This window comes from Haemorhous mexicanus, chromosome 5, assembly GCF_027477595.1.
Source record: "Haemorhous mexicanus isolate bHaeMex1 chromosome 5, bHaeMex1.pri, whole genome shotgun sequence".
NCBI lineage: Eukaryota > Metazoa > Chordata > Aves > Passeriformes > Fringillidae > Haemorhous > Haemorhous mexicanus.
Genome location: NC_082345.1, coordinates 28,909,986 through 28,936,102, shown reverse-complemented (window position 1 = coordinate 28,936,102; position 26,117 = coordinate 28,909,986). Strand labels below are relative to the sequence as shown.

Below are 26,117 nucleotides of genomic sequence, written 5' to 3'. Positions count from 1 at the left end.
TGGAGAGTGACAGAATATTTTGAAGGGGGAAGGAAGCACCAGCTGCCAGTGGGTGGAAAATAAGGAATGTGAAAACTTATACAATACTTATCCTAAATTCAAAACTATTAGTTTGAAAGTACAAACATATTTCCAGAATTTTATTCATATATATTCCTAAAATATAATGTCTGGCAATATTTTTTAAAATAATGTTGACCTAAATTCAAAGTAGAATATAATGAATGATTTTTTAAAACTTTAACCCTTTAAAAGAGTACATAGAAATTATGTTTGCTTTTCATACATAAAAAGACAAGACAAAACCAATATTTAGATATCAGTTTTCCAGCTGTACCCGCTCAGGACATTTTTACATGATGACATTTGGAATGTCCTAAGACCACTCCTGACTTGCACAGAAGGTAATTCAGAATGTCTTTTGTTTCCAGTATTGATATAGATACACATACCCTTTCACAAAAAAGAAGATAAAGATTGAAAAGCCTAATCTATAGTAAAAAGCAGAGTGATTTTTTTATTAATCAAGGAGCAGAAATTTCAGTGCATACTTAAAGGTCATTTTCCGAAAAATTAAAACCCAAAAAATTATCCTACTGCAGTAACTCAAAGTGAGCAAAATTAGCAGAAGTCACAAACTAATATAACATTAATAATGTAAAAAAGATTCTATTTCACCTCCTAGTTAATATATGATTACAGACAAAAGGTTGCTGATGTAAAACTGGAATATTTAAGAAATGGGAGGTGAAGATCAAAATAAAGAAACCAATAAAATTAAATACTATTATGAAAAAAATTTAAAGCTGTTAAGATATCTCTATCATTAAAAATTCTGAAGCAACGTTTATCGCACTTTGAATAAAAATTAACCAGAAATGTTAATGAAAAACAGCACAAAAATAACGAGAATTGGATGTAATTCACACCAACCCCTTCCAGTGCTACAAAACCTAATACGCGCACATATGCAAATCTGGGGGGGGAAGCTTTCCGACTGTATGAAGACGCACATCGCTGGAATTTTTTCCTGGCGGAGGTTTATTCTTTGCTTTACTCGCCGGGCCTCACAGCGCCCTAAACGGAGAGCAGCGAGCGATGCTCCGGCATCGGTGACGCCGCGGCAAAAATGGGCGGGAACCCCGCCCCCTCCGCTCTGCAGTCCTCAACCAGGTCGGACCCAACCCTATAAAAACCGCGGCGCGGGCGGCGTTGCCTCAGATCAGCACTGTCGGTGGTCGGAGCGGGTCTTTCGTCATGTCTGGACGTGGGAAGGGCGGCAAGGGGCTCGGCAAGGGTGGCGCCAAGCGCCACCGTAAGGTGCTGCGCGACAACATCCAGGGCATCACCAAGCCGGCCATCCGCCGCCTGGCTCGGCGCGGCGGCGTCAAGCGCATCTCGGGGCTCATCTACGAGGAGACGCGCGGCGTGCTCAAGGTCTTCCTGGAGAACGTGATCCGCGACGCCGTCACCTACACGGAGCACGCCAAGAGGAAGACGGTCACGGCCATGGACGTGGTCTACGCCCTCAAGCGCCAGGGTCGCACTCTCTACGGCTTCGGCGGTTAAAGCCTCACCTTTCCAAACCACCGCCACCAAACCACAAAGGCTCTTTTAAGAGCCGCACACTTAAACTGAAAAGAGCTGTGTTGCTTTAAAAGTGGTGTGTTGATTCCTTCGAAACTTTGCCTTATTTTCTAACTCGTAGTATTTTGAGGTAGTACTTCATTTAATCTTTTGTGAAGAGACAAATCTTGCTGCTCATAGACAGTAAGTAGTCTTATTTATTTAATCGTGCTATTGGGCAATGTACTCGGTATCTAATAGCTGAAAAACGTAGCCTCCTGTTCCGTGCTGAAGGCTGAAAGCTACGTCAGTATCTCCCTGCAGGCATCTCATCTGCGGGGCGATTTTCCCTCTCATTGTGTGAACAGTAGCGGTGGATACCTATTTATATTTACATGAGTTATTGTCGACAGTAATGCAACATGAGAGATATTGGCTCCCTAAGTCGCTTTTCAATGTTAAAGAAGAGTCCCATTTTTCCTGTGTGGTGTGCAGGAAATTTACCATTATTTGTGCTTTCGCTGCGTTTAAGGTTAGGAGTACACTTCCTTTTAATTCGGGGTGCCAGAGGTGTTCTCCGTAGCTAGTGTCAGTACTTGCCTTTCTCTTGAAAGCCTTTTTGCGATCGGGCTCCAACGACAGCTCACGCGAGTAGGGAAGTATTGGAAGTATTGCACGTATATACAATGAGGAAAAAGGAAAATTCACCATATGCTTCATTGTGCTTCAGCAGCAACCTAAGGATACTTTGCATGCTGAAAGATCCCAATCATTTGAAAGCACTCTCCCTTAGATTAAAAAAATTACATTTGCAATTAATTTTGATCCCAAAACATTTACCCTGCCAGATGAAAGTTAAACAAAGCGGAACCCAGCCTCTCCCACTAAAACGCCCTCAGAATACACCACCTCACGCACCCCCTAGTAACGAAAATCCAGGCCCGAAAACTGTTAAGATTCCCATCAAGGGAAGGAAAAAAAAAAAGGTCAGTTAGAGAAAAAAACCCACGAATTTCCCATGTGTTCAGCTCAGAATAATTTGCGATTTCTCCTTTCCCGTTCGAACATTCCTCTGTAAAGGGCTCACAGACCACCCTGGGAACAGAAGCGGCGGGGGCGAGACTGGGGGGGAGACCGGGTGGGGGTGGGGGTGGGGGTGGGGCTGGGCGCGGGCAGCCGTTGGTGAAGGCGCGCGCGCTCGCGGCGGGCTTTTCGAAATTGGAATCACCCAATGGGAGCGGCGCATTCCTGGCAGCCAATCAGGGAGCGGTGCGGTCTATAAATATCGGCCGCGGCAGCGCGGGCAGCTTATTTCAGTTCTCTCCCCGGTTTCTGCCTATCGCTGCGTGTCCTGCGGCCATGGCGCGCACAAAGCAGACGGCGCGGAAGTCGACGGGCGGCAAGGCGCCCCGCAAGCAGCTGGCCACCAAGGCTGCCCGCAAGAGCGCGCCGGCCACGGGCGGCGTCAAGAAGCCGCACCGCTACCGGCCCGGCACGGTGGCGCTGCGCGAGATCCGGCGCTACCAGAAGTCCACGGAGCTGCTGATCCGCAAGCTGCCCTTCCAGCGCCTGGTGCGCGAGATCGCGCAGGACTTCAAGACCGACCTGCGCTTCCAGAGCTCGGCTGTCATGGCGCTGCAGGAGGCCAGCGAGGCCTACCTGGTGGGGCTCTTTGAGGACACCAACCTCTGCGCCATCCACGCCAAGCGCGTCACCATCATGCCCAAGGACATCCAGCTGGCCCGCCGCATCCGCGGAGAGCGCGCTTAAGTCTCCTGCCCTGGGTGCACTCGATGTAGTCCTGAATTCTCTCCCACACCCTAAAGGCTCTTTTAAGAGCCACCACATTGCACAAGAGAGTTGAAACACCGCTTTCCTTAATGGTTTCTTTGAAGGCAGCTATTCTGAAGTTCTTAAAGGTAATTGGAATGTAGGTTTGCTAGTAATTTCAAGTACTTAAGTTGCTTTGCTGTTTTAGGTGGCGTTGTGGGCTCATTTAATGAGGTACATCCTGATGCCCATTCAACTGCACAGAGTAAGTAAATTGCCCAAAGCAAATGAGCGTTCAGATACAGCAAATGGAAAATATAGTAGGTTAGACAGCCAGCACCTATTTTTCCTTACCCCTTTTCTTTTTCCCCTGCCCCCAATTTGATACTTTCTGTAAAATAGTCTGGAATAGTCCAGGTTTACTTTAAAGCGTAGGGGAAGGTATAAACTGAGTTAGCATTGGAAGAAAGACATTAACAAGTTTCAAACAGCTTTTTATTTAATGTTACACTCTATCATTGCTTTTACTGTGATGTACTCTTGAAATTTTAACTGCATATCTCAGCTCTACCTCTATTACAGAACTAAAACAGAAGTGTTTAGATTGTAAACTTGATGATAGCATAAAAAAATTGAGAAATGACATAATTTAGTCTAATTTTTTGGGGGGGGGGAGTGGGGGGGTGTGTGAGTTAGTTTATGTGTGTGAAGGCAGAGGACAGGCTGGAGAAGATGCCCAAGGAGTACCTGGAAAGGCAAAGAGAATCTGGTGGTTTGTTGTTTCTGACAAGTCTCCTCTTCTATTTTCCCAATACTTGGAGACCAGTGGCACAGAGAAAGTTTTGTGGCTTCTGCTTGGGACAACATCAGCTGAGGAAAAAAAAAGCTGCTTCAGGGCTTGGCAGATTCAGCCAGTGGGAGAGCTGTGGGAAATGGGCTTATGCAGTTCTGAGAGCTAAAGACAAGTGTTTTGTGTTTGATGACAAGAAAACTGAGTCAGTAGAGGAACATGCACGGGGAGGTCAAAGCCCAACACTTAGCAGAATTCAGTTGATTCAATAAAACTTTGTAATCAGGAAATTGCAGTCGGCCTTTAGTTCAATTTCTGGTTGGGCCAAGTCTTACAGACTGTCACTTTTTTAATATTTTAGAGAGGTCAACTTTCCTACAAATTCACAAATAAAGCACTGGGATTTCTATTGATTTTGCTTCTTTGCTGTCACATCTTTTCCTCTGTCCTTGACAATGGACTCCAGCCTGTCTAAAACCCTTTTATAAATGTTACCAGCCAAATTGTTCTGAAATTAAAATTCAAGTATTTGAGTATGGCATGTGGGGAACCCTGTAAGAAGTTTCACATGGTTTTTTTCTGAAACAATACCCACGAATTAAACACGGTATATACAAGAAATACTCATAGCATAGGGTGTAGGTATGAGAGTAAATATAAACACATCTATGTAAATGTTACATACCACTAGATACACCTTCATACTCCCTTCTTCCATTCATGAATTTCAGATTCATCCATCTCTTTCTCGCTCCCCTCTGCCTCAGCACCATCTGGAATGTTTCCCTACAGTTCCAATGTTATATGGTGAATTAAATAACAGAAAATGTTCCCCAGCTGGTACTAGATGATCAGTCTGTCTCTTTTAGTTGAAATGGTTCTCTTTTATTCTTTTGTTTGTGCATCATCACTGAGTGGTTTGAGAATTTACACATGGCAATGCTCCTGCTGGAAAAGTACAAGGACTGCGCCTAAGTGTAACCCAAAAGGAACTCTGTTATTATAATATTAAAATTACCAGTATATCTGACTACTCTCTAAGACTTCAGTAGCCTCCATTCTGATACTATTTGTTGCTATACACTTGCAATTTATAAATGACTCAAACTCGGTGACTCGGCCCAAATTCCAGGTTAGGAAAGGTTAGAATGGCTAAAGCCTTAGAAGTGTTACAATTGTAAATAAAGAGGCAGGGGTCACTGGTGCCTGCTTATAGTGCACACCCAGGCTCCATAAAGAGCCCTCCCTGATTCCAGTCTATGGAAACTGCTCTCAAAAGTGAATGAGGAAATTATTCATTATGACTGGGAAGTTGTTAATATCTTCTCAGTGATTTGCAGTAAAATTGCTAAAAGTGACTGGGAAGGATTTTACAGCGTTGACACGGTGCTGCATGTTGGAAATAATACAGAGTTTATTTATTTATTTTTCCTAGTCAGTGTTAACATGCTCTATTAAAACTGAAGCAGAAGGAAGAAAGAAAGACTGAGGTTATGCTTTCATTTATTATTTTCTCTGACTTTTAAGAGAACATGGAACTTTTATGGCCTATTGAAATGTTTCCTTCTCTCCCCAGGCTGTTTGTTAGAATTTTCTTATAACATCATGCTGCTTAATCAAGATATGGGGAAATCTTCATCATGCTTCACTGTACAACTCTCCTTCCATTCCAGCCTTGTTCCAAAACCAGGCCACGACAATCAATAAATTCATTCGGGGGGCTTGGTGTGGGAGGAAGAAAAAAGAAGGAAGAAGATAAAAAAAGGGGATAAGAGGCAGAACCTCCAAACAAATCTTTATCCTCTCAAATTGGCAAACTCAGTAAGTCCTTCTGCTTTCTGTTCCCAGCCACCCAAGCGCTGTCTCTGGCAGACAGGGTCTGTAGCTCAGCATCTCTGAGCAGGCAAACAGTGCCCAGAAGCCTCTACAGACAGCAGGAGGCCACTCTGGCTTCTAACAGCAGCCTTCAAGTGCTCCACAGTCCTCAGGACTGTGGCATCCCAAGTGCCAGATGTGAATTTTTTGCAGATGGAGAGAAGAAAGGGAGATGATTCCAAAAAAACGGGAGAAACATCAGCTATTTATGAATCTGAGGTTTAATTTTAAAATCCTTCCTTTGATTCTCAGACTCTTGTTAGACTGACTTTGCCTGGTATTAAGAATATTAACAAAGGTGGGACCTTCGAAGGCTGGAAACTGCAGGTGTATATATCTGTCCTTCCAGAAACTCATGAAGAATGCTGAAGAACTGGCTGCAGAAATAACAACTCAGCATACATCATATATGGTGATCACTACTGGAGAAATCCAAGTTAAAAACAAATGCATTTACTCTCATTAGGGCAAGACTACATAAATTTTCACTCCATGTTTTTTATATAACTTATTGAAAATCCCCCTTCCACAAAAAAAAAACCAAACCAAAACAAAAAAACCCCAAAAAACCAAGAACAACAACAAAAAATCCCAAAACAAACAAAAAAACCCCCACAACCTTCTTCCTCCCACTCCTTTCCCCCCACTTTTGTATTATTATGGTAACAAGTGTGGAAATGTTTGAAATCCGGAAATGTTTGGTAAGTTATTCCTGTCTGCAGTACTTTTCAATCCCTTTCTTGGCCTTTTCAGTTACTTTTCTGTGCTGCAAGAAGCCTCATGCACCCTATGCCATCAGGATGGTGGTCCATTATTTTAACACCGGGTAAAACAATAGATATCAAATCTGAGAAAATCAAAACTGATTTATTGTGATGGGTATTCTTGTTTCTGGTGTTAAGAATTGCTGGGGCAAGGGGGCAGCCCCCTTAAGGCAATCTGTTAGGTTTGACAGCAACACAGGACAGTAACACAGGAAGTTTCTGCCCTTGCCTTGAACCAGCCAGGCAGGGTTTAAGATGCAGATTTCCTGAGCACGGGTCGACTCCAGACACAGGAGTGTCCCTGTCAGGCCCCTCCACCCCCCTCTTTTCTCCTCAAAGCTGTGTCACATCCAACACTCACAGGGATGTAAACCGCTCCATTCTACCTGAGCCTCTCTAATCACCCTCCCTTTAATATTTCTCACACTCGCCCTACAGAACAAGTTCTAAAGAACTTGTTGCTTCAGTATTTTGCAAAGCATCCCGCGTGAATTTCAAGCGAAATTTTAAGCAGCGCTACAGCTCTTTTAATTGTGCATGTAGTGGCTCTTAAAAGAGCCTTTGGGTCTGCATGGGTTGCCTCACTGCCCGGCCGGGAAGTGCTGCGGCAGGAGACTTAAGCGCGCTCTCCGCGGATGCGGCGGGCCAGCTGGATGTCCTTGGGCATGATGGTGACGCGCTTGGCGTGGATGGCGCAGAGGTTGGTGTCCTCGAAGAGCCCCACCAGGTAGGCCTCGCTGGCCTCCTGCAGCGCCATGACGGCCGAGCTCTGGAAGCGCAGGTCGGTCTTGAAGTCCTGCGCGATCTCGCGCACCAGGCGCTGGAAGGGCAGCTTGCGGATCAGCAGCTCCGTGGACTTCTGGTAGCGCCGGATCTCGCGCAGCGCCACCGTGCCGGGCCGGTAGCGGTGCGGCTTCTTGACGCCGCCCGTGGCCGGCGCGCTCTTGCGGGCAGCCTTGGTGGCCAGCTGCTTGCGGGGCGCCTTGCCGCCCGTCGACTTCCGCGCCGTCTGCTTCGTACGCGCCATCGCGGAGGGACCGTGAACTCGAAGGAGCAGAAAGAGAAATGAGCGATACACCGTGGCCGCGGCCGATATTTATAGAGCAGCCTAGTCTGTGATTGGTCGCAAGGTACGCCGCTCCCATTGGCTACCGTGCGATCCCAGCCGGTGGCTGAAGCTCGGCCGGAGCCTCCCGGCACCGCTCCCCGCTCGGTGCGGGCCCGGGGCCAGGCCGGGAATATCAGACACAGGGCTCGTATCCCTGCTGCTTCTCCGGCTGTGCATCTCTGCCAATCCTCCGGACAGATGGGAAACAGCGGAGAGGCTAAAATTCTGGAGTTGCACTTTATCTTTTCTTTCTTGGTGTCTTCGTTTTTGTTAGCTATTTTTAATGGTGGTGTGGTTACAAAAAAAGGAAAATGTTCTTACAGTGTGGTACAGAGCTCCTTACGAGAATAGGCACATTATTCCCAAAGACAAAAAGCACAGACAGACTCGTACATTGAAACAGAGGCACTCAAAAAAATCCAGTAGCACAAGTTAGTATCTATGATATGTAACAAGCTGTAGTGATTAGGATCATTTTAAGCTACTATTTTCACGTTTTTCATGTTTTAATTTCACTAGGAAATTCTGAAGGAGAAGCTTCACGATGTTGCCTGATGATGATAATACCTGGGCCACTGACTTTATTTTTTTTTGAAATTTATTGAAAAGGAAGATGGTATTGGTCTCCTATTTAATCTTCCCTTACTCATGAAGGTAGGAGAAAACCAGATGAGACCAAAAATATATATTGATATCATTGTTTGCAGGTGCCCAATAATTCTTAAAGCTTTCATATAAAGATAATTTTTTTTCTTTCGGTTGTAAAGTACAACCAAAATATTCATTTGGATTCTTCTTTTGTGTTTTTAAAATTGTGTTGACTAAAGTATCAACACATACAAGACTTCTCTTGACACACTAAAAAGAAAATACTTCTAGGTTTTTAATTTTCTTCTATTGTCCGGTCCCCCCCCCCCCCCATCCCTTCCCTCCTCCCAGTCATGCCCCAAATGATCACTAGAAAAGTTTTAGATTTACTCTTTTATTTTAAAAGTAAATATATCATAGGCAAGGAAATAAGGGCGAGGGGGAGGAATGGAAATACCAGAAAGAAAACATTCACCTCAGGGCAACATTCTGATTTTTCCAGACTCAAGATATGCGTACACATTTCTTAATACCTAAGTTCAACATATAATTTAAAAAATCAAGACGTGGAATAACATTTTACATAATTGTTTAAATCGGTGGACATTGAGAAAACACACCTTGAACTTTGAGTATATGAAGCAAATTTATAAGAGAACTTAAAACACAAAAGAACCACCCCATATGCCCGAGCCAAATTCCCTGTTCACAGCAAACTTATACTTTTGAGAGCCCTCATGAACATTGACGACATTACGTTAACAGTTTCGGAAGGGTTTAAAAAAAGCTTTGTATTTTTCCTCAGGTGTAACATTGTAATACAGCTCTTTTTAAGAAATAAGTGGGTGGCTCTTAAAAGAGCCTTTGGGTGTTAAGTTGCGGGGATCCGGGAGGACGTCGAGGCTTTAACCGCCGAAGCCGTAGAGGGTGCGACCCTGGCGCTTGAGGGCGTAGACCACGTCCATGGCCGTGACCGTCTTCCTCTTGGCGTGCTCCGTGTAGGTGACGGCGTCGCGGATCACGTTCTCCAGGAAGACCTTGAGCACGCCGCGCGTCTCCTCGTAGATGAGCCCCGAGATGCGCTTGACGCCGCCGCGCCGAGCCAGGCGGCGGATGGCCGGCTTGGTGATGCCCTGGATGTTGTCGCGCAGCACCTTGCGGTGGCGCTTGGCGCCGCCCTTGCCGAGCCCCTTGCCGCCTTTACCCCGGCCAGACATGACGAAAGCTCCACTTCGACCACCGACACAGCTGGAATAAACCAGCGCCGCCCGCGCCGCGGCTTTTATAGGGTTGGGTCCGACCTGGTTGAGGACTGCAGAAAAGGGGCGGGGCTTGCGTCTGGCTCCCGCCGCCTCCCCTCTTTCTCTTTGGCGCGGCGCGCGAGCAGCAAATTTCGGGATTGTTGTGAATTGCCCTTCCCCCAGGCACAATGGGTTCGGTGTTTCTGTGGCTTTTCGGTGCGTTTCTTGTGCTTCTGATAGCAAAGAGAGCGTGTCTGGTTTTTCATAACCATTCAAGTATTTTTTAAAGCTTTGATATGTCGTGAGAGCTTAGAGGAAAAAACTCATTCAAAGAAACTTGCCCCACTTATTGATTCACTTTAATTATGCTCCAATTTGTTATTTTCAAAGATTCATGCCCTATGTATTTCGGTTTCACCTGCTTTTATGGATTCTCCTGCACGGTTTCTCTGTTTATACAGTTTCTTCGCTTTTTTTAAAATGGATAATCTTGCAGCAAATTCTGACCAATCGTGTTTCTGAGAAATTCTACCCGCCCTCGTTTTTTTTCTCACATCTTCATTTCCCGCCATCTCTGAATGTTATCTCAAGGTGAATTTACCAGTATCGGTATGCTAACCAAGATTTAAATGTTTCACTTTAATTTTTTAAGGTAGAAGTATTCTTTTGGACGAATATTTTTACAGTATTTTCCAGTGTGTTGGTGCTATAAACAGGAGCATGTCTATTTTTAGAACAACTGAAAGATCAAATACTCAAAAGAGGTGTGGTTTTGGATTTCTCGAGTATTTATTCATTTTAGGTTCGGTCTCTTTAGTGGAGGAAAATGTTCTGAGATTTTGCTGATGAAATCAAGCTGTATTTAGCAAAAATAATTCAGTAGATTGTTTTTGACCTGAAAATTATCTGGAAGGATAAAAGTTTCCTGTATTGGGTGTTTGCTGCCCTCTCATGGACGATGATTTTTTGATTGCTTGATAGTCGGGTTTTTTTTTCTTGCTGGCTGGGCAGCTTTATGCAATGTGTGCTTTCATCAGGATACAACAGAAGATTGAACAATAATCAATCTATATCTTCCCACAGACCACAGACAGAGATGTTGCACGTGTTAGAAGAGAAATCACTGTTCAGAGGCCCCTCCTGCGCTGAGAAATGAAAATAATGGGATCTGTCTCACGTTCATGCACCATCTTTTCAGCACGGGCCCAAAGGAAACCCAAATGGGTCATGGCAAATTCCAAAACTCTGAAAGAGCCATCCTAAATATCCAAACCTCTGACAAAGGCTCTGTTCCACAAGGAACCTGACAGTATTCTCATCTGGGCTGTGCAGATACTTCTGGAATGCAGTGGGGATGCCACAGCTCAGGGTATGGGGGTATCTTCCCTAAGGCCAGTTTGCTCCTTTCAGGGAGGAAATTTTAGGGACCATGCCTGGACTGCTGAGGGAGGCCAGGATTTCAGGAGAAACTGGGCACTCTGCAGCCAGCTCTTCTGTCACTTCCAGGAGGTTTTGGGAGCACAGCAGGTGTGTCCTGCACCGGTAAGGATACACTTGGTGTCCTGCTTGCGGCAGGTTTTCACTCCCTGAGCCCCCAGGCTGTTACCAACAGGGCAGTTTAGCAGTACCTGCTGCAGAACTCCCTGAAATACTCTGCTAAGAAAATCCAGACCTTCAGTCTGTTCAAGCTGACTTCAGGGGCTCTGACGCTACCACAGGTCCTCCCTAGGAACTGTTCCCACTTGCAGATGCCTGCCATGAGGCTATCATAAAATCCTGGGCAAATCACATACCTAAGCAGACTGTGATAAGTTGTCCAGTTCTGTCAATGTAAAGCTGAGCTTTTATTTCTGCTCCTTTCTCTCTTTTCATTTTTTTTTTCCAATGGAATAAAATGAAGGTAACATAAATCCTGCTCCACAATGAGCTGCTTCTGCCCAAGGATCTGTGACCACCTATAACATTTCCCTCTGTCTCTTGCTGTCTGTTTGCTTTGTAAAGGGTCAGAAACCATTTGGAAAAGGACTTTTTAAAAAATAATAGGTACGTGCTTGTTCACAGCATTAGTCTTTTAACTCATGACCTAAATTTACAACTAATAAAAGGGAGCAAGTTTTGAGCTGAGTTCCTGCTCTTCTTCACTCACAGCTGATTCTAAATTATACACCAAATATCATCTGTTCTGGGAGGTATTTTATAAAATCAAACAGTAACTTAGGATCCATTGAATCATTTCCTGTGGAAGAGAGATTCAAAGATCATACAGAGTGACCTCTGTGTGGCATTAAGGGTAGAGAAACTTGGCAGAAAATGAACACCCCTGCATTCCAGCTGGTCCTCACACATCAGAGGGGCTGCCTGCAGCTGGCCTTAATTTCTGATTGCTGAAAATTCAGCCCTGTAAGCCTGGTAGTGTAAAATAAGAAGCATGATTCACAAATAGTTCAGTTTCATAATTCAGCTCTATAGACCTGGTTGCATTCAATAAGAACTGCTGTAAACACAGAGTGGAGAACAGTGTGATTTCTTGAAAAGCAGAACTACAAATTCAGAATTGCCAGTGCTAAATGCACAATGACAGAGCTTCAACAAGAACAATAATGTGTTAACCCAGGTAATATTATTATTGTTGTTATTATTATTATCATGTGATGAAGCTTACCAAGAAGACCTCCCCAGCTGGGAGGAGAGAGAGGAGCTGTTGACTGTCTCCAAGATCTTTTTTCCTTCCTTTCAAACAGGTTAAATTTTTTAAAATTCTACCCCCCTTATATAAACCATAATCTTATCCCACTCTCCCTCTTATGTGTGGCATGATCTGGGTGGAGAATTGAGTAATACAGTCACATATGTGGTAGCACATACTTCATAAAAGTTATTAGCATATGCAGTAGCATGCAATTTAACATATAACTGACTTTATTGGGCAAAAGTTACTTTTTTTGCCATGTTTCCTTCAAAGTTCAGATCATGACTTTGCTCCATTTGTGCTGTTCCTCAGAGCCAAAGTGTGACTATCCTACCTTCACCTCCAGCCCAATCATTCTCTCTTGGCATCAAGGATGCATCTCCCGATGTGCACAGATAACAGGAGACAGTGCAGGCAGGGGCAGTGAGCTACAGCCCTTGCCTTGGCCCTTGGTTGTCATCTCACACCTCTGTGCTACAGGCAAGGACTTCTTTTACTAATCAAGTTTCAATATTTGATGTAAGCCATAAGCCTATTTTTTTCTTTTTACATTTAAGTTCTTCCATAGCTGCTGGCAGCCCAATCCTGAAATCATTGAAAAAAGAATCCTGCAGTCACTGAGGTCTCAGCTGTTCATGCAGGGCTGATGAACAAAACTCGTGTGGGTATGGAAGTGCAAAGAGATCAACAAAACACTATGTGCAAAAAGAAATTCTGAATGCAACATAACTCCAAATCTAGAAATAATTGTCCAAAATTGAGTATGGAGAGTGAATGGGGATCCCAGGAGGAGTCACACCGATGCCTTCATTATGCTTTGACAACATGTTATGTAGAGGAGAGATTTCAAATTCCCACAGAAAAAAGTATTTGATAACCCTGTGTCCAGCAGAACACTGGGTGCATTGTGATCTAGATAGTAAAAAATAAACTTGTGGAAGGAAGACTCTGTTGTGTAATCTTACTATGTCAAAAGTGTCTTGCTGAAAGCTGGTTCTGTACCCAAATTCAAGCTGGTTCAAATCTGTACTGACATGCAAGCAGCAGAGAACAGGTCTGGTAATCATGATATTTTTGTTGCTCTCTTCCAGACTCCACATCTGGCTGTCCCCAGCTTCCTGCCCAAACATTGCAGGTGTTTCACAACTGAAAACAGCTCCTTCCTTTTGAGAACCTGCAACCTCAGCCTTGAAATGTACATAACTTACATTTTACAATTTATTTAGCCCAGGATAATAGGAAGGATTTTTCCTTGCTTTATTCAGCTGTCATGGCTCAACCCCAGCCAGCAACTCAGCACCCTGCAGCATCTCCCTCACTCATTCCCAGAGATGGGGGAGAAAATCAGAAAAGTGAAAAACCTTTGTGGCTTAAGATAAAGACAGTTTAATTGGCAGAGCACAAGCCATGCAAATAAAGGAAAACAAGGAATTAATTCATCACTTCCCATGGGCAGGCAGGTGTTCAGCCACCTCCAGGAGAGCAGGGCTCTGCCAGGCCTGACCTGGGAAGATGAAAGCCATCACTGGAGTACTCCCCTCCCTTCTTCTTCCCCACAACTTTATCTGCTCTGCATGAAGCTGCATGATTTGGAATATCCCTTTGGTCAGTTGGGATCAGCTGTCCTGGCTGTGTCCCCTCCCACCTCCTTCTGCACTCCTGGACTCCTCATGGGTGGTGTGAGAAGCAGAAAAGGCCTTGGATCTGTGTAAGCACTGCTCAGCAATAACTAAAACATCCCTGCCTTATCAACGCTGTTCCCAGCACAAATTTTAAACAACTTTGTGCCTGAACCAACACAGTTTGCTTTTTGTGGAAGTCTAGTTTCTAATTTTCTCTACCAAACATAGAAGATCTCAATAAATTATGGAATAGTTTCACTAGGAATAAAACTCCACCTTTGATGTTTTAAGCATTGAGCACTTAAGGCAGATTTTTTTATTGTTTTTCAAAGACATGATGAGGCCAGGAAGAATAAATTCTTTCACCTGACAACAGCTGCCATAAAAGATATAGACATACACAAGAAGTACAGGAATAACATAACCCACTAAGACAGAATGAACAGATGAATAAATATATGCTTCAAATTTACCTGGTTTTGTGGTAATCTGACAGGCCACTGGGCTTTGTGGTGACAATTGATGATGAGAAATTCTGTAACCCCATCATAAAAAAGTGTTCATCAGTAGAAAATGATTTGTTATTCTGGGGCAGGGGAACTTAAACAGAATTCTTTACAGGTTCCCATGTCTGTTCTGCTATATGTAGGCCTTTATCCAACTTGGAGGTTCATTTGGCATTATTGGAACATCACAGACTTCAGATATAGACATTCACTAAGTACATCTGTGAAATAAACAGCTGACCCTATGGAAGAGAAAATGTGGAAACCCAGGGCACTGGGAATATTCCTCTGTCTGCTCTGGGATGCCCTGACCCCCAGGGGAGCACTGACTTTGACCCTCATTCATGGAGAAAGTTTCCCAGACTTCAAGATGGACTAGAATCCACAAAAGTGTGAAATAGATTATAGAGAGCAGTGTAGGTGTGTCACTTGGTGAGAAATTTAGGCTTTGACATTTTACTATGTTGAGGATGGAAGAAAGATGGAGGGCACAGGGTGCTGTCCTGAGTTTCTTCTTCATGCTTCTTCTTCCTTCTTCTTCATGGGTTTGGGCGGCATTTTGTAACTGGGCAGAAAAGTCCACATTGGGGGCCCTGTGGGGTGAGTTATTGGGTTAAAAGGGAAAATAATCCAGGTGTCAGTTCTTAATTGGATAGTTCAGTCTTAAAAGGCCTTGTAACAAGAGATTGTCAGCCATTTGTGCCTTCTAATGAAAAGCTGCAAACTCACAGTAGTGAGACTGATTTACTGGTAAAAAATAATGAACACTTGAGTCCAAACATGAACCACCATCTCAAGTGCCTTCAACACAGACCCAGAGAAACCAGCAACTGGTACTGCCACAAGACAACAAATAAAGCCAGGTCTTACTTGTCATAAATTGCAATACTGAACCCTTTTTTTTTGGCTTGTTTTATTCTAATTTTGGGGCAGCTTAATATTTAATCATAAATATATCCTTTTGGTTTTTGTCAAAGTTATAACCAGACACTAGACACCAGCATGTAGCACACATTAAAAAATACTGAGCAGAGCTCATATACTTTCTTTTTTTGCCAGTATCACAAGGCATCTTAACGTGTTTAATGAAAATAATTAATGACCATAGGTCCAAAAAATGTCATAGAAGAGTGAGATGTGTTCCCTCTTCACTGCAATCATAAATCACACAACTGAATTTCAGTCCAGTAGGTTAGCAAGGAATTTGAGCCATGATAGCAAAACAGTAACCCCTGAGTTTTTCTTAGGATATCAGCCTTTCTTATGTCCAGAATAGGAATCTGCTTATTAGCTAGAGAAGCCTGCTGAAGGGGGTGTGGGGGCCTGAGGGACAGACAGAGATCAGACACCATGTCAGTGCTCAGTAATTTAAAAAAAGCTGTTTCTGAGGAAGAATCAGTCTGGAGCTGTGCACAGCTCTCCCACAGCTGAGCTCAGATGGCATCTGCAGGGCCTGCAGTGCCCAAGCTGAGGGGAAAGGTGGATGAGAAATGATGAATTTGGGTTACTGACTGATATGCCAGTGGTGCAATTGGCATAAACATGACATTACACTTATCCCTACAGGATTAGTTTTCCTAGGCCACTCTTGCTCTTTATGACTGCACTCCCTTTTCCCAGTAGGTATCTCTGCTGTGCTGCCCAACTCAGCTTCACAAATTTAACAGGAATTTTTGGTTTGATGGTAATTTTGCTCCTGTAATGGACAGTATAATCGCTGGAGCTCATATGCACAGTGCATTCAGTGTTCCTGCACACACATACACCCTTTCTTGTTGCGTGGAACAATTTCTCACAATATTTGAGTCATCTCTTAAGTGAAAGATCAGCTTTGCTCGAGCCTTGTGCTCATTAACAAAGTAAATCCCTGCCCACAGGCTATGATCACCTCATACTCCCTGTAAGCCACTTCCTCACAGAGCAATCGGGGAAAGGATCGTGCACTGCCCCCTTTAAACCGAGACGGGAGAATCGCCAGTGACCCGAGCTGTTATGTGTGTAGAGAATACCAAGTTTTTATGGTTTCAAACGCGCAGAAATGAACACCCGGGAAAGAACTGAGCGCGGCAGCTCCAACGAGCGGATTTTGAGCTCCGAAGCGGAGGACTGCACCGAGGCCGCGGGAAACCTCGAACTGCTGCTCGGACCCCGGGGACCCTACGGCTTCCAAAGGGGGAACGAAACTGGACGGGAAGTGTTTAAAAGGCCGAGGGAATGAGGGAGATGGGAGAGGCGGTACAAACCAACCAGGAAATTCGAAAGCCTCTTCCGCCAAGTGAATGTAAAGAGAAAGGTGGAGCGCCTTTTTAACCCGAAAATTGCTGGGCGCTAGAAAAGCCCAAGAGAGACGGCCAGTGTTTGCGGAGCGCGGGCTTTTCGAAAAGTGCCGGGCTCTGGGGGCGGTGCGAGCTGCGTTTCCCTGCGCGGCTCTCGGCCTCCCGGCTGAGTTGAGATGAACCCGGGGAGCCGCAGCATCCCCATCCCCACTCCCCTTCCCAGGAGCCGAGGCGCCCTGAGCGGTGCCTGTCGATACCCCGAGGAGCTCCTGGTAGCACCTATTCCTGCACCGAACGGGAAGGTATTTGCTCGGGGATTATTTATTTAAATGAGACGTGCCGCGGTGAGCTCCGCTGCCGTATCGCTCTGCACGAGCAAAGAACAATAGCGCAAGGAAGTCACCAGGTCCGCTTTAAAGCAACAGCAACGGAGATATAAAAAGCTTTTAATTGCGCGCGGATAACAAGAAAAAGACACTTAAAAAAATAGAGTTCCAGCTCTTTTTGTGAAAACTTGGGTGGCTCTTAAAAGAGCCGTTGGGTTTATCTGCAAGGCAGATACGGGTTTTTTCGCACCACCTATTTTTTCTTGGGTGCCGCCTTCTTCGCCTTGGCTGCTTTCGGCTTTGCTGCCTTGGGCTTGGCCGCTTTGGGCTTCACCGCCTTCGCCTTAGCCGGGCTCTTGGCTGCTGCCGCCGCTTTTTTGGGCTTGGCAGCCTTTGTCACCTTTTTGGGGCTCTTGGCTACCTTTTTGGCTGCAGCGGCCGCCGGCTTCTTGGCTTTTTTGGGGCTCTTTTTTGCGGTCACCGGCTTCTTGGGTTTCTTGGCGGCGCTGGCGGGCTTCTTGGCCGCCGGCTTCTTGGGCTTGGCTGCAGCAGTTTTCTTCTTCGGAGCTTTTTCCTTGCCTTCTCCGGGTTTCTTGCTCAGCTTGAAAGAGCCGGAGGCACCGGTGCCCTTGGTCTGCACCAGGACGCCCTTGCTGACGAGGCTTTTGATGCCCAGTTTAATGCGGCTGTTACTTTTCTCCACATCGTAGCCGCCGGCGGCCAACGCCTTCTTGAGCGCGGCGAGCGAGAGCCCCTTGCGCTCCTTGGAGGCGGACACGGCCTTGGTGATCAGCTCGGTGACGCTGGGCCCCGCGGGCTTGCGGGCTTTGGAGCCGCTCGCCGCCTTCTTCGGCTTCTTGGCGGCGGGAGCCTTGGCCGGGGCCGGGGCGGCGGCGGCGACATCGGGCGCGGCGACGGGAGCGGTTTCGGCCATGTCAGCTCGGCGAGATCCGGGCGAACAATGGAGGCGCCGCCGCCGCCGCCCCTTTTATAGCGGCGCCGCGCGCGCTGATTGGTGCGCCGCTCTGCGCCCCGCCGCCCGCCGCCGCGCCCGCTGTGTTTCTTCAAGGTCCAAAAAGCACTTTTTCTGCACGAAATTTGCCGCCTGTGCACCCCATTTCTTGGCGGGAGGGAAGGGGGGAGTCTGTCCTACAGGCTAGTGGAGTTTCTCCCTAGAAGGAGCGGAAATGAGGGAAATGCGACCGCTGAAACTCAGCGGCGGGCTGCTTCAGAGACCTCGGCAGCGAGAAACCTTCGGTTTATATTTTAAATTAAAATTTTACCGTGAGGTAAATGGGTACAAGTTGCACAAAATCTTGTTCTTTAGAAGGTTCTCTGCAGAGCAGCAAAAAACCAGAGTGGTTTGAGCGGTTGGTGTCAGAGAAAATGGATATTTAATCCGAGGAAGTAACACAGTTTTGCCCCGTGGTCCCAGACGCTGATGCAGAGCTGGCTCCCTCGGCTGAGCCGCTTCCCTCCGAAATCACCGCGCTCAGCCTCTTCAGAGATCACGGTGTCTCAGCCAGTGCCTTTTGGGGAGATGTCTGTGCTTTAGCAGCATGTGTGAAAGTCTCTGTACCTTTCCTTATGCTTGGGCATTTCAGTGGAACAAAGCACCGACGTGCCCCTCTGTACGCTGAAGCTCCTGTCACTGCATTTTCCATATAACATTAACGAAGCAGCTTGCGTTTGTTAAATTCAGAAATCAGGGTAGCTGAAATTACAACTAATCTGATTGTAATCAGTAATTATTCTCCTTTGCCCCGTAATTAAAATTGATTGGGAAGCAGTATCTGGAGTGTACTGAATTTTGAATTGTACAGGGAGTCAAACCTGAAAATGCATCTTTTGATGGTATGTTGAGAAGCCAGGAGACTTAAAGCAAAACTGGTTTCTCGGTTTTAATGAAAGAATGTTGATTGTGTAAGTTTGTATCTTTGATAACACCATCTGGTGATTCACCACTTCTTTACTTTCAGAAGAAAAGAACCTACACCTTAGCAAGAGGATTCCTGCCCTGGGAAGCGGCAGCTCCATATGACAAACAATGGATGGACTCTCTCTCTTTTTTTTTTTTTCCTTCGTTTTCAATGCAATGTTGCTTTCTTTGAAACACCAGGCAGTTAACAGTCTGCCGGCAGCAGTATTGTGTTCTATACCCTCCATATCCGGGGCTATCATCAGCTCCTAAAACCCTGTGAGCAACTAAAGTCAGAGCTGAAAGGAGGTGCGAAAGGATGAATGAAATGTCGGTAAAACCTGGAGTCCCGCTGTTTGAGGGTGTGAAAATAAAGAAACACAGCGACCTCAGTAATTTGAGAAACGTCGTGTTCTTTTCTTATTAACCGTGTTTAATTGAAAAATCTAAACTGCTACAATCAGAGGAAACACTGGATTTATTCTAGTAATTTGAAATACCTTTTTTTTTTCCCTGCTTGAAGGTAAATGTTGAAAAAATACAGCTTAGTGAGGTGTCCCTTAGTAAACCTATAAAACAAAGGTAAATGCACGTTTTTATGATAATACCAAGCATAACCAACCCGCCGTGTGACCCTGCAGAATGTTGCATTGTTTCTTGATTGATCACAGAAATGAGAAAATAAATTTAATGCCCACCTAATCTGATACTAATTTCCTAAAGTGGGAGAGGATTAAGGCCTTCTGTGACACTACTGAACACTATCAGAATGCTGAAATACTTTTTTTCTAAACTAGTGATAGTAACCTCATTGCCAAGAGCAGTTCAAAACTTCCCAGAGGCACTAGTGCTAAGATCTGGAGTTCTCTAGCTCCTTGATATTTTATATAAGTGGTTAATTTGTGTCAAGATATTCACATTTATTGGCTGCTTTCTGGGCTTGTACAGTAACTGTTGTTGTAATCTTGATCAACCCCTTAAAGACTCGGTAACCCTTTTATTTCTTCACACTTCTTTATGGCAGAAAGGAATTCTGAAAGTCCTGGAAATATAAACAGAACAATTAGTAGTTTTCCTTATTTTCATTGTCATGAGTGTATATTGATTTTCTTAGAAACAGGAAGGTGTTTAGAGTTGTGATTCTACCGTCTCAAGCTCATCTTTCCTTCATGTAAGATATCACTGAGCCTTGGAGATAATCTCTGCCCACTGTGAGAGACAAAGAAATGTCACATTGGTGGCGTGTGGCAGTGGATGCTGGTGAGAAATGAACCATTATGAACTCCTATTCAGTGGAGAACAAAACAAAGGTGAGCATAAGACAGGAAGGGCAGACCTGAGTGTTGATGCAAGTCAGACATCACTTGCCTGACTTTTTTCTTCAGCTGTGTTTTGCTTTTGGATACTCAAGCATAATCCCTTAGAATCATCCAAGTATTTACATTGTAACCCAGTAAGTGAGCTTTAATTTCTCAGCCTCTGTAGACTACAATTTATTTTTTCAGCCACTATAGAAAACCCCAAAAGAGGGAACATGTGCTCAACACAGCAACTTGGTGTATTTGCATATGTATACCAGGCTTTGATGCTCCATCTTTTCTTCACACAGAAGTTGTGTTTGGGTTTCACCACTCTATTCACCTTCACCATATTTTTAAAATCATCAAACGTCAATAGAAAGGCCAAAATAGTGTAGTAAAATAAGGTTGCTTTTCTTCCAGGGAGTAAACATGTTTATGAATTAGCACAGGCCTGTACAGAGATTCTACCCAGAATTTTTTTAGAAGGTTAATAGATGGGAAAAGAAAAAAAAACCAAAACATTGTCAAGTGGGTTCATGTTCTGCATCAAAATCCCACACGTGTTGTAAATTAATTACACTTAATGCAGATTGCTTACAGAAACTGGGTATCTACCCTTGCTGCTGTTCCAAAGATGAATAGGGTAGGTAGAAAGAAAATATTGTTTTTCTGCGCTTTAATGCCAAATTACAAAGCTGATGCATAGCACAAGTGTTCTAATGTAAAATAAACAATGAATCTTTGCTACTTCTGCCTAAATAAGTGAAAGGCTGATATTATTTTCCTCTGTGCCCACTGCCATTTATTTTCCTGAATGACTAGTAAAGTGAAAATGTCCTATAACAAACGTAGATTTAGTATTTTCATTACCCCCTGCCTAAATGAACAGCACACAAATTCTTCACCAAGTGTTGTGGCTTCCACAATGGTGAGGGTTCTGGCTTGGTGGTACAGTAATCTTGCTTTATCTGATGATTTCTGGGCATAGGCCAAGGCCTAAGGTGAGATATGCACTTCAGAATGTTAAAAAAAGTCTGTATTCCACATTTGAAAGACATATACATTTTATTTCCTTTTTTTCCTCGTGCAATAGAACATACCTCATTTTCAGGGAATGAAACAATTTTTAAATCATAGAAATTAAAATTCACACTATTCAAACACAGTTGGAAACTGTATCACTGTCTTTCAATCTTTGGCCACTAATGCCCCTGAGAGGACAGAAACCCTCTGGCTCAGCATGCAGAAACACAAATGAACTGCAAATTTTTTTCCTTCTTAAGTGGAACACAAGCATTTTCTGATTTAAGACCTAAATCAGCTGCTGGAGCTGGCAAAAAGATGTGAGTTGTGAGAAGGGTCATTTTATGTTTAGTCAACAGTACAAATCTGTTAATAAGCATGGAATGCAAAGAGCCAGTTTCAGGTCAGATTCCCAAAGCTGAGTGAAGAATGATGTGATCTACAGTGTATTTTTAGGAATCATGTTAGAATTCTTCCCAGAATTGTAGTGCAGGAGGTGAGTGAGGCCTTCTTGTCTACAACCAGTGATCAGGAATTGCCCTTTGGAAACTCCAGATATAGCACAGGCAGATAAAGGTTTTATGCAGTATAGTGAGGGAAGTCAAGGATGTTTGCAAAATTTCTAACCTATGCGGATTTTTTTTTCTTTTTGTTCACATGGCAATAACAGTTAATGGAGTTCCCCAACTGCATTGATAACAGGCAACTGAATTCCTATTACTGTGTAACAGACCAGACTCTGGGGGTTCCTTTAAATCATATTCCAGGTCTTTCTGCATTGAATGGAATGTCTGCCTGCCTGCTTCAAAACTTACTAAATCCATGTTGTAGTTTTAACAAAAAACATCTTGCATTGTAACATTAAAACATGGGGTTTTTTTCCCCTTTCAGTTTCTGTTAAACTAACTTAAAATATCAATTGTGTCTTCTAAAAAAAGAGATTGCATTCCTCCTTTTTTGATGTTTCTCTTGTCTTAATATTGCTGCATTAAAATCTCTTTACTGAGCATTTACAAAAGAGGAAGATTTATTTTTAACCCAATTATGTAAATTGCAGATGAAAGAAGCAAAGTTTCCAAGAGAACTTTCATGTAGTCTTTAGCCCGTAGAATTTTGAGTAAACACCAAAATTCAAGGAAAAGTGTGCCCCTGCTGTTGGCAGTTTTGCGAAGATTTTAACTCTTGCATATAAAGGGAGATTATCAGGTGGATTCTTCAGCATGCATTGTAGTAGATAACTACAGTAGAGGGAAAGATAATCAGATGGCTCCTAAGTGAGGGAAAATATTATTCAAAAAAAGTGGTAAATAAAAATACAGTGATCGAGAAACCTTGATTTCCAAGGCTCTGCATATATGCAAACATCTTGGGGCATATAAAGCCCAGGGCAGCCATTTCACAGTGATTTGTGCTGTTTCCTGTGGCTGGAAGTCATTTTGAGATTCAGTTCACAGCTGACATGCTCACATTTCATATATTCAGAGCTGGCCCTCCCTGGTGAAATATAGAGGAGGCTAATTATTGTTTGTAACATACAAATTAAAATATCTTCCACATAAAATGAAAGTTCTGTGCTGATTTTCTGGGGAAAAAAAAAAAAACAAAAAAACCCAAACAACCCCCTCCCCAAAGAACAACAAACCAAGCAGGAAACCAAGCACCACCAAATCCCTCATAAAAACATACCTACCCAACCTAACAAATCCTATCTAGGAAAACCTTAAGTGGGGAATAAATTAAGAAAAACTATTGGGTATTCTTTCAGAATTTTTGCAATTAATGAACACAATACTTGCCATGGTTAGCTGGCGGCTTCATACATTATTAAGGTATTCATTATTTTTTAGTATATATATAGTCACATGCAGTGGTGCTTAACATGGTTCCAGAGTACATGTAGGCCCAAAACACATATCTAAAAAAGGAGAAAGGCTAATGAAGTAGACATATACTTTTCTGGCAATTATTTTTAAAGTAAGCTGTACTTGGTTAACTTTCTTCACTAGGTACTGTCATATAAATTCCCAGTACACAGCATAAGAACAACAAGATATTTATAGGATTTAGTGCTACTCACTAGAGGAAATGAGAAAAAATCACATTATAATACCTGCGCTCATGCATAGAAAAAATTAGCACTCCCGAAAGGTAGTTTATTTATATACAAAATTGACAGGTAAAAAAAAATTATATGTTGAGCTAGAGGTAAAACAACACAGTAAGGTAGAAAATATTCGTCGTAAATCTAAAAGAGAACAATAGCAAGAAAAAGATACGTTTCTGTTAGGCCATAGGGAAGAGAAAGGGAAGTAGCAAACTTAGAAAGAAATGACATGCTGCGCAGGAGGTGGCTGGAGAGAAGAGGGCGAAGTTTAGGAAAAGAGCTCCGAACGCTTTTCGCGAACCCGACACCGGGAGAGCGCGGCGGCAGCACACGCTAAAGGTTGGCGAAGGCGGCAGAGCTGGCCAAGCCCCAGCGCAAGGGCGCAGCGGGCAGGAGCCATCCCAGGACCCCCAACCCAGACACAGCGAGCCCGGACCGACAGCACCTCGGAGACCGGCCAGAACTTCATGGAAATCCCCGGGTGCGTCACCGCCCGGAGGGGACGAAGCACGGAAAAGCGGCCCGGGGAACCGAGGGGCTGGAGGACTGGGAGAGAGGCGGGGGAGGGGGGCAGGGCCGGAGGCGGGCACAGGCGCGGGGAAAGCAGCCGGGCCCCGGGGCGGAGCCTGGGGCGGCCCAAGGGGCGGAGGCGCAGCCCGGCCCCACCCCATGCCGGGCCCGCCCCTGCTCCCAACCAGGTCGGACCCAACCCCATAAAGGCGCTGAGCGGGCGGCACTGGCTCATTACAGCAGTGTTGGTAGTAGTGGAGTTAGGTGTGTAACCATGTCTGGCCGGGGTAAAGGCGGCAAGGGGCTCGGCAAGGGCGGCGCCAAGCGCCACCGCAAGGTGCTGCGCGACAACATCCAGGGCATCACCAAGCCGGCCATCCGCCGCCTGGCTCGGCGCGGCGGCGTCAAGCGCATCTCGGGGCTCATCTACGAGGAGACGCGCGGCGTGCTCAAGGTCTTCCTGGAGAACGTGATCCGCGACGCCGTCACCTACACGGAGCACGCCAAGAGGAAGACGGTCACGGCCATGGACGTGGTCTACGCCCTCAAGCGCCAGGGTCGCACTCTCTACGGCTTCGGCGGTTAAAGCCTCGCCTCCCTACCGTACCACCGCTACAAAACCACAAAGGCTCTTCTAAGAGCCACCCACCTATTCCTTTAAAAGAGTTGTATCGCTTTGACATTTCGTTTATTGCTGTAATTCTCTCTTGACTACTTAAAGAAGGGCCTGTTTCCCTCTTTCAGTCCAACATCGGGTAGCTCAGGTCGCTGTTCTTCAGCGGCCTTTAAAAAAAGAAAATAAACATAAAATCCACACACTAATAAAAGGGTCAATTGCCCTTCCCTAGGAAAATGTGAGCAAACTGCCATATGTCAAAGATCTCCACGACAAGACGCCGCAGCATTCTTTTCCTTATTCCCTGCCCGTCATCTAAAGGCCCCTGCAGAACCAACTGCAGCGCCTGTAGTAGAGACACCCTGGACGAGCCGGTTCGCTCTTCCGGACGCCGCTGCCGCCCACGGGAGCGCGGGCCCGCGGCCAGGGACGGTTCAGCGCCCGCGCCATTTCCAAAAGCCCGCGCAAACCACGATTGGCCCCGGGACATTCCGCGCTCCCCTCGGCCCGCGCCCGTCCCAGCAAAGCACCTCTCTGAGCGCCGGGAACAGAGCCATGGCCCTGGATCCCGAACCAACTGTGAACACACAGCCCGCCACAACCGGCCACGGCTGAACACAGCCAACACACGCCAAACCACACACACACAGCCCGAGACAAGCACAGCTACTCTTGCCTTGCCTTTCCTTCCCTACCCTTTGCCCCGACACACCAGCCACAGCAGCATTTCAAGCTCTTCCTCGAGACTGTGGGTGGCTCTGAAAAGAGCCTTTGGGGTTCGCTTCGGGGCTGCGGACGCTTCCGCCGCCCGCTTTACTTGCTCTTGGCTTTGTGACTCTCCGTCTTCTTGGGCAGCAGCACGGCCTGGATGTTGGGCAGCACGCCGCCCTGCGCGATCGTCACCTTGCCCAGCAGCTTGTTGAGCTCCTCGTCGTTGCGGATGGCCAGCTGCAGGTGGCGGGGGATGATGCGCGTCTTCTTGTTGTCGCGGGCCGCGTTGCCCGCCAGCTCCAGGATCTCGGCCGTCAGGTACTCCAGCACGGCCGCCAGGTAGACCGGCGCGCCGGCGCCCACGCGCTCCGCGTAGTTGCCCTTGCGCAGCAGCCGGTGCACGCGGCCCACGGGGAACTGCAGCCCGGCCCGCGACGAGCGCGACTTGGCCTTGGCGCGCGCCTTGCCGCCCTGCTTCCCGCGTCCGGACATCTTCCCTCGCTCCTCGCTCGCTCTACCCTCAAAATGCCACCGACACCGACTAGCAGCGCCGCCGACAAGGCCACCCTCAGCCCTCAGCCTTTATATCCCCTCCCTGCGCGCGACCGCCGCCTCCTCATAGGCCGAGGCCCTCTCTCGGGACACGCGCTGCCCAATGGCGCAGCGAATCTCACGCTGACCAATCGCGACGGGCGCAGCGCCCAGAGCCTCCGCTCGCCCCCTCCGCCCGGCCAATCACGAGTCGCGGAGGGCGGGCCTCGGCTCGCGGCCCCTCCCACGGGAACCGCCGCTCCCGCCCGGACCGGCGGGGCC

At 45.8% G+C, this 26,117-nt stretch overlaps 7 protein-coding genes across 7 annotated transcripts; 3 read left to right on the top strand and 4 right to left on the bottom strand.

Moving 5' to 3' along the window:
* The first annotated feature begins 1,229 nt into the window (after window positions 1-1,229).
* On the top strand, window positions 1,230-1,660 carry LOC132327460 (histone H4). Its single transcript, XM_059846657.1, has one exon. The coding sequence runs from the start codon at window positions 1,258-1,260 to the stop codon at window positions 1,567-1,569; it is 312 nt and encodes a 103-aa protein (XP_059702640.1). The 5' UTR covers window positions 1,230-1,257; the 3' UTR covers window positions 1,570-1,660.
* A 1,237-nt stretch (window positions 1,661-2,897) lies between these two features.
* Window positions 2,898-3,411, top strand: LOC132327444 (histone H3). The gene has a single exon (XM_059846641.1). The coding sequence runs from the start codon at window positions 2,926-2,928 to the stop codon at window positions 3,334-3,336; it is 411 nt and encodes a 136-aa protein (XP_059702624.1). The 5' UTR covers window positions 2,898-2,925; the 3' UTR covers window positions 3,337-3,411.
* Window positions 3,412-6,849: 3,438 nt separating this feature from the next.
* On the bottom strand, window positions 6,850-7,815 carry LOC132327441 (histone H3). Its single transcript, XM_059846637.1, has one exon. The coding sequence runs from the start codon at window positions 7,790-7,792 to the stop codon at window positions 7,382-7,384; it is 411 nt and encodes a 136-aa protein (XP_059702620.1). The 5' UTR covers window positions 7,793-7,815; the 3' UTR covers window positions 6,850-7,381.
* A 1,024-nt stretch (window positions 7,816-8,839) lies between these two features.
* LOC132327457 (histone H4) lies at window positions 8,840-9,713 on the bottom strand. Its single transcript, XM_059846654.1, has one exon. It carries the CDS (start codon window positions 9,676-9,678, stop codon window positions 9,367-9,369), a length of 312 nt encoding a protein of 103 aa, XP_059702637.1. The 5' UTR covers window positions 9,679-9,713; the 3' UTR covers window positions 8,840-9,366.
* Window positions 9,714-17,100: 7,387 nt separating this feature from the next.
* On the bottom strand, window positions 17,101-18,075 carry LOC132327429 (histone H1.03). The gene has a single exon (XM_059846624.1). It carries the CDS (start codon window positions 18,053-18,055, stop codon window positions 17,375-17,377), a length of 681 nt encoding a protein of 226 aa, XP_059702607.1. The 5' UTR covers window positions 18,056-18,075; the 3' UTR covers window positions 17,101-17,374.
* Window positions 18,076-24,217: 6,142 nt separating this feature from the next.
* Window positions 24,218-24,787, top strand: LOC132327458 (histone H4). The gene has a single exon (XM_059846655.1). The coding sequence runs from the start codon at window positions 24,252-24,254 to the stop codon at window positions 24,561-24,563; it is 312 nt and encodes a 103-aa protein (XP_059702638.1). The 5' UTR covers window positions 24,218-24,251; the 3' UTR covers window positions 24,564-24,787.
* Window positions 24,788-25,363: 576 nt separating this feature from the next.
* Window positions 25,364-25,847, bottom strand: LOC132327447 (histone H2A type 2-C). Its single transcript, XM_059846644.1, has one exon. It carries the CDS (start codon window positions 25,794-25,796, stop codon window positions 25,407-25,409), a length of 390 nt encoding a protein of 129 aa, XP_059702627.1. The 5' UTR covers window positions 25,797-25,847; the 3' UTR covers window positions 25,364-25,406.
* Between the last annotated feature and the right edge of the window lie 270 nt (window positions 25,848-26,117).

What these genes read in the sequence shown, in the direction of transcription:
- LOC132327458 (XM_059846655.1), top strand. Translation starts at nt 24,252, where the DNA reads ATGTCTGGCCGGGGTAAAGGCGGCAAGGGGCTCGGCAAGGGCGGCGCC.
- LOC132327444 (XM_059846641.1), top strand. Translation starts at nt 2,926, where the DNA reads ATGGCGCGCACAAAGCAGACGGCGCGGAAGTCGACGGGCGGCAAGGCG.
- LOC132327441 (XM_059846637.1), bottom strand. Translation starts at nt 7,792, where the DNA reads ATGGCGCGTACGAAGCAGACGGCGCGGAAGTCGACGGGCGGCAAGGCG.
- LOC132327460 (XM_059846657.1), top strand. Translation starts at nt 1,258, where the DNA reads ATGTCTGGACGTGGGAAGGGCGGCAAGGGGCTCGGCAAGGGTGGCGCC.
- LOC132327429 (XM_059846624.1), bottom strand. Translation starts at nt 18,055, where the DNA reads ATGGCCGAAACCGCTCCCGTCGCCGCGCCCGATGTCGCCGCCGCCGCC.
- LOC132327447 (XM_059846644.1), bottom strand. Translation starts at nt 25,796, where the DNA reads ATGTCCGGACGCGGGAAGCAGGGCGGCAAGGCGCGCGCCAAGGCCAAG.
- LOC132327457 (XM_059846654.1), bottom strand. Translation starts at nt 9,678, where the DNA reads ATGTCTGGCCGGGGTAAAGGCGGCAAGGGGCTCGGCAAGGGCGGCGCC.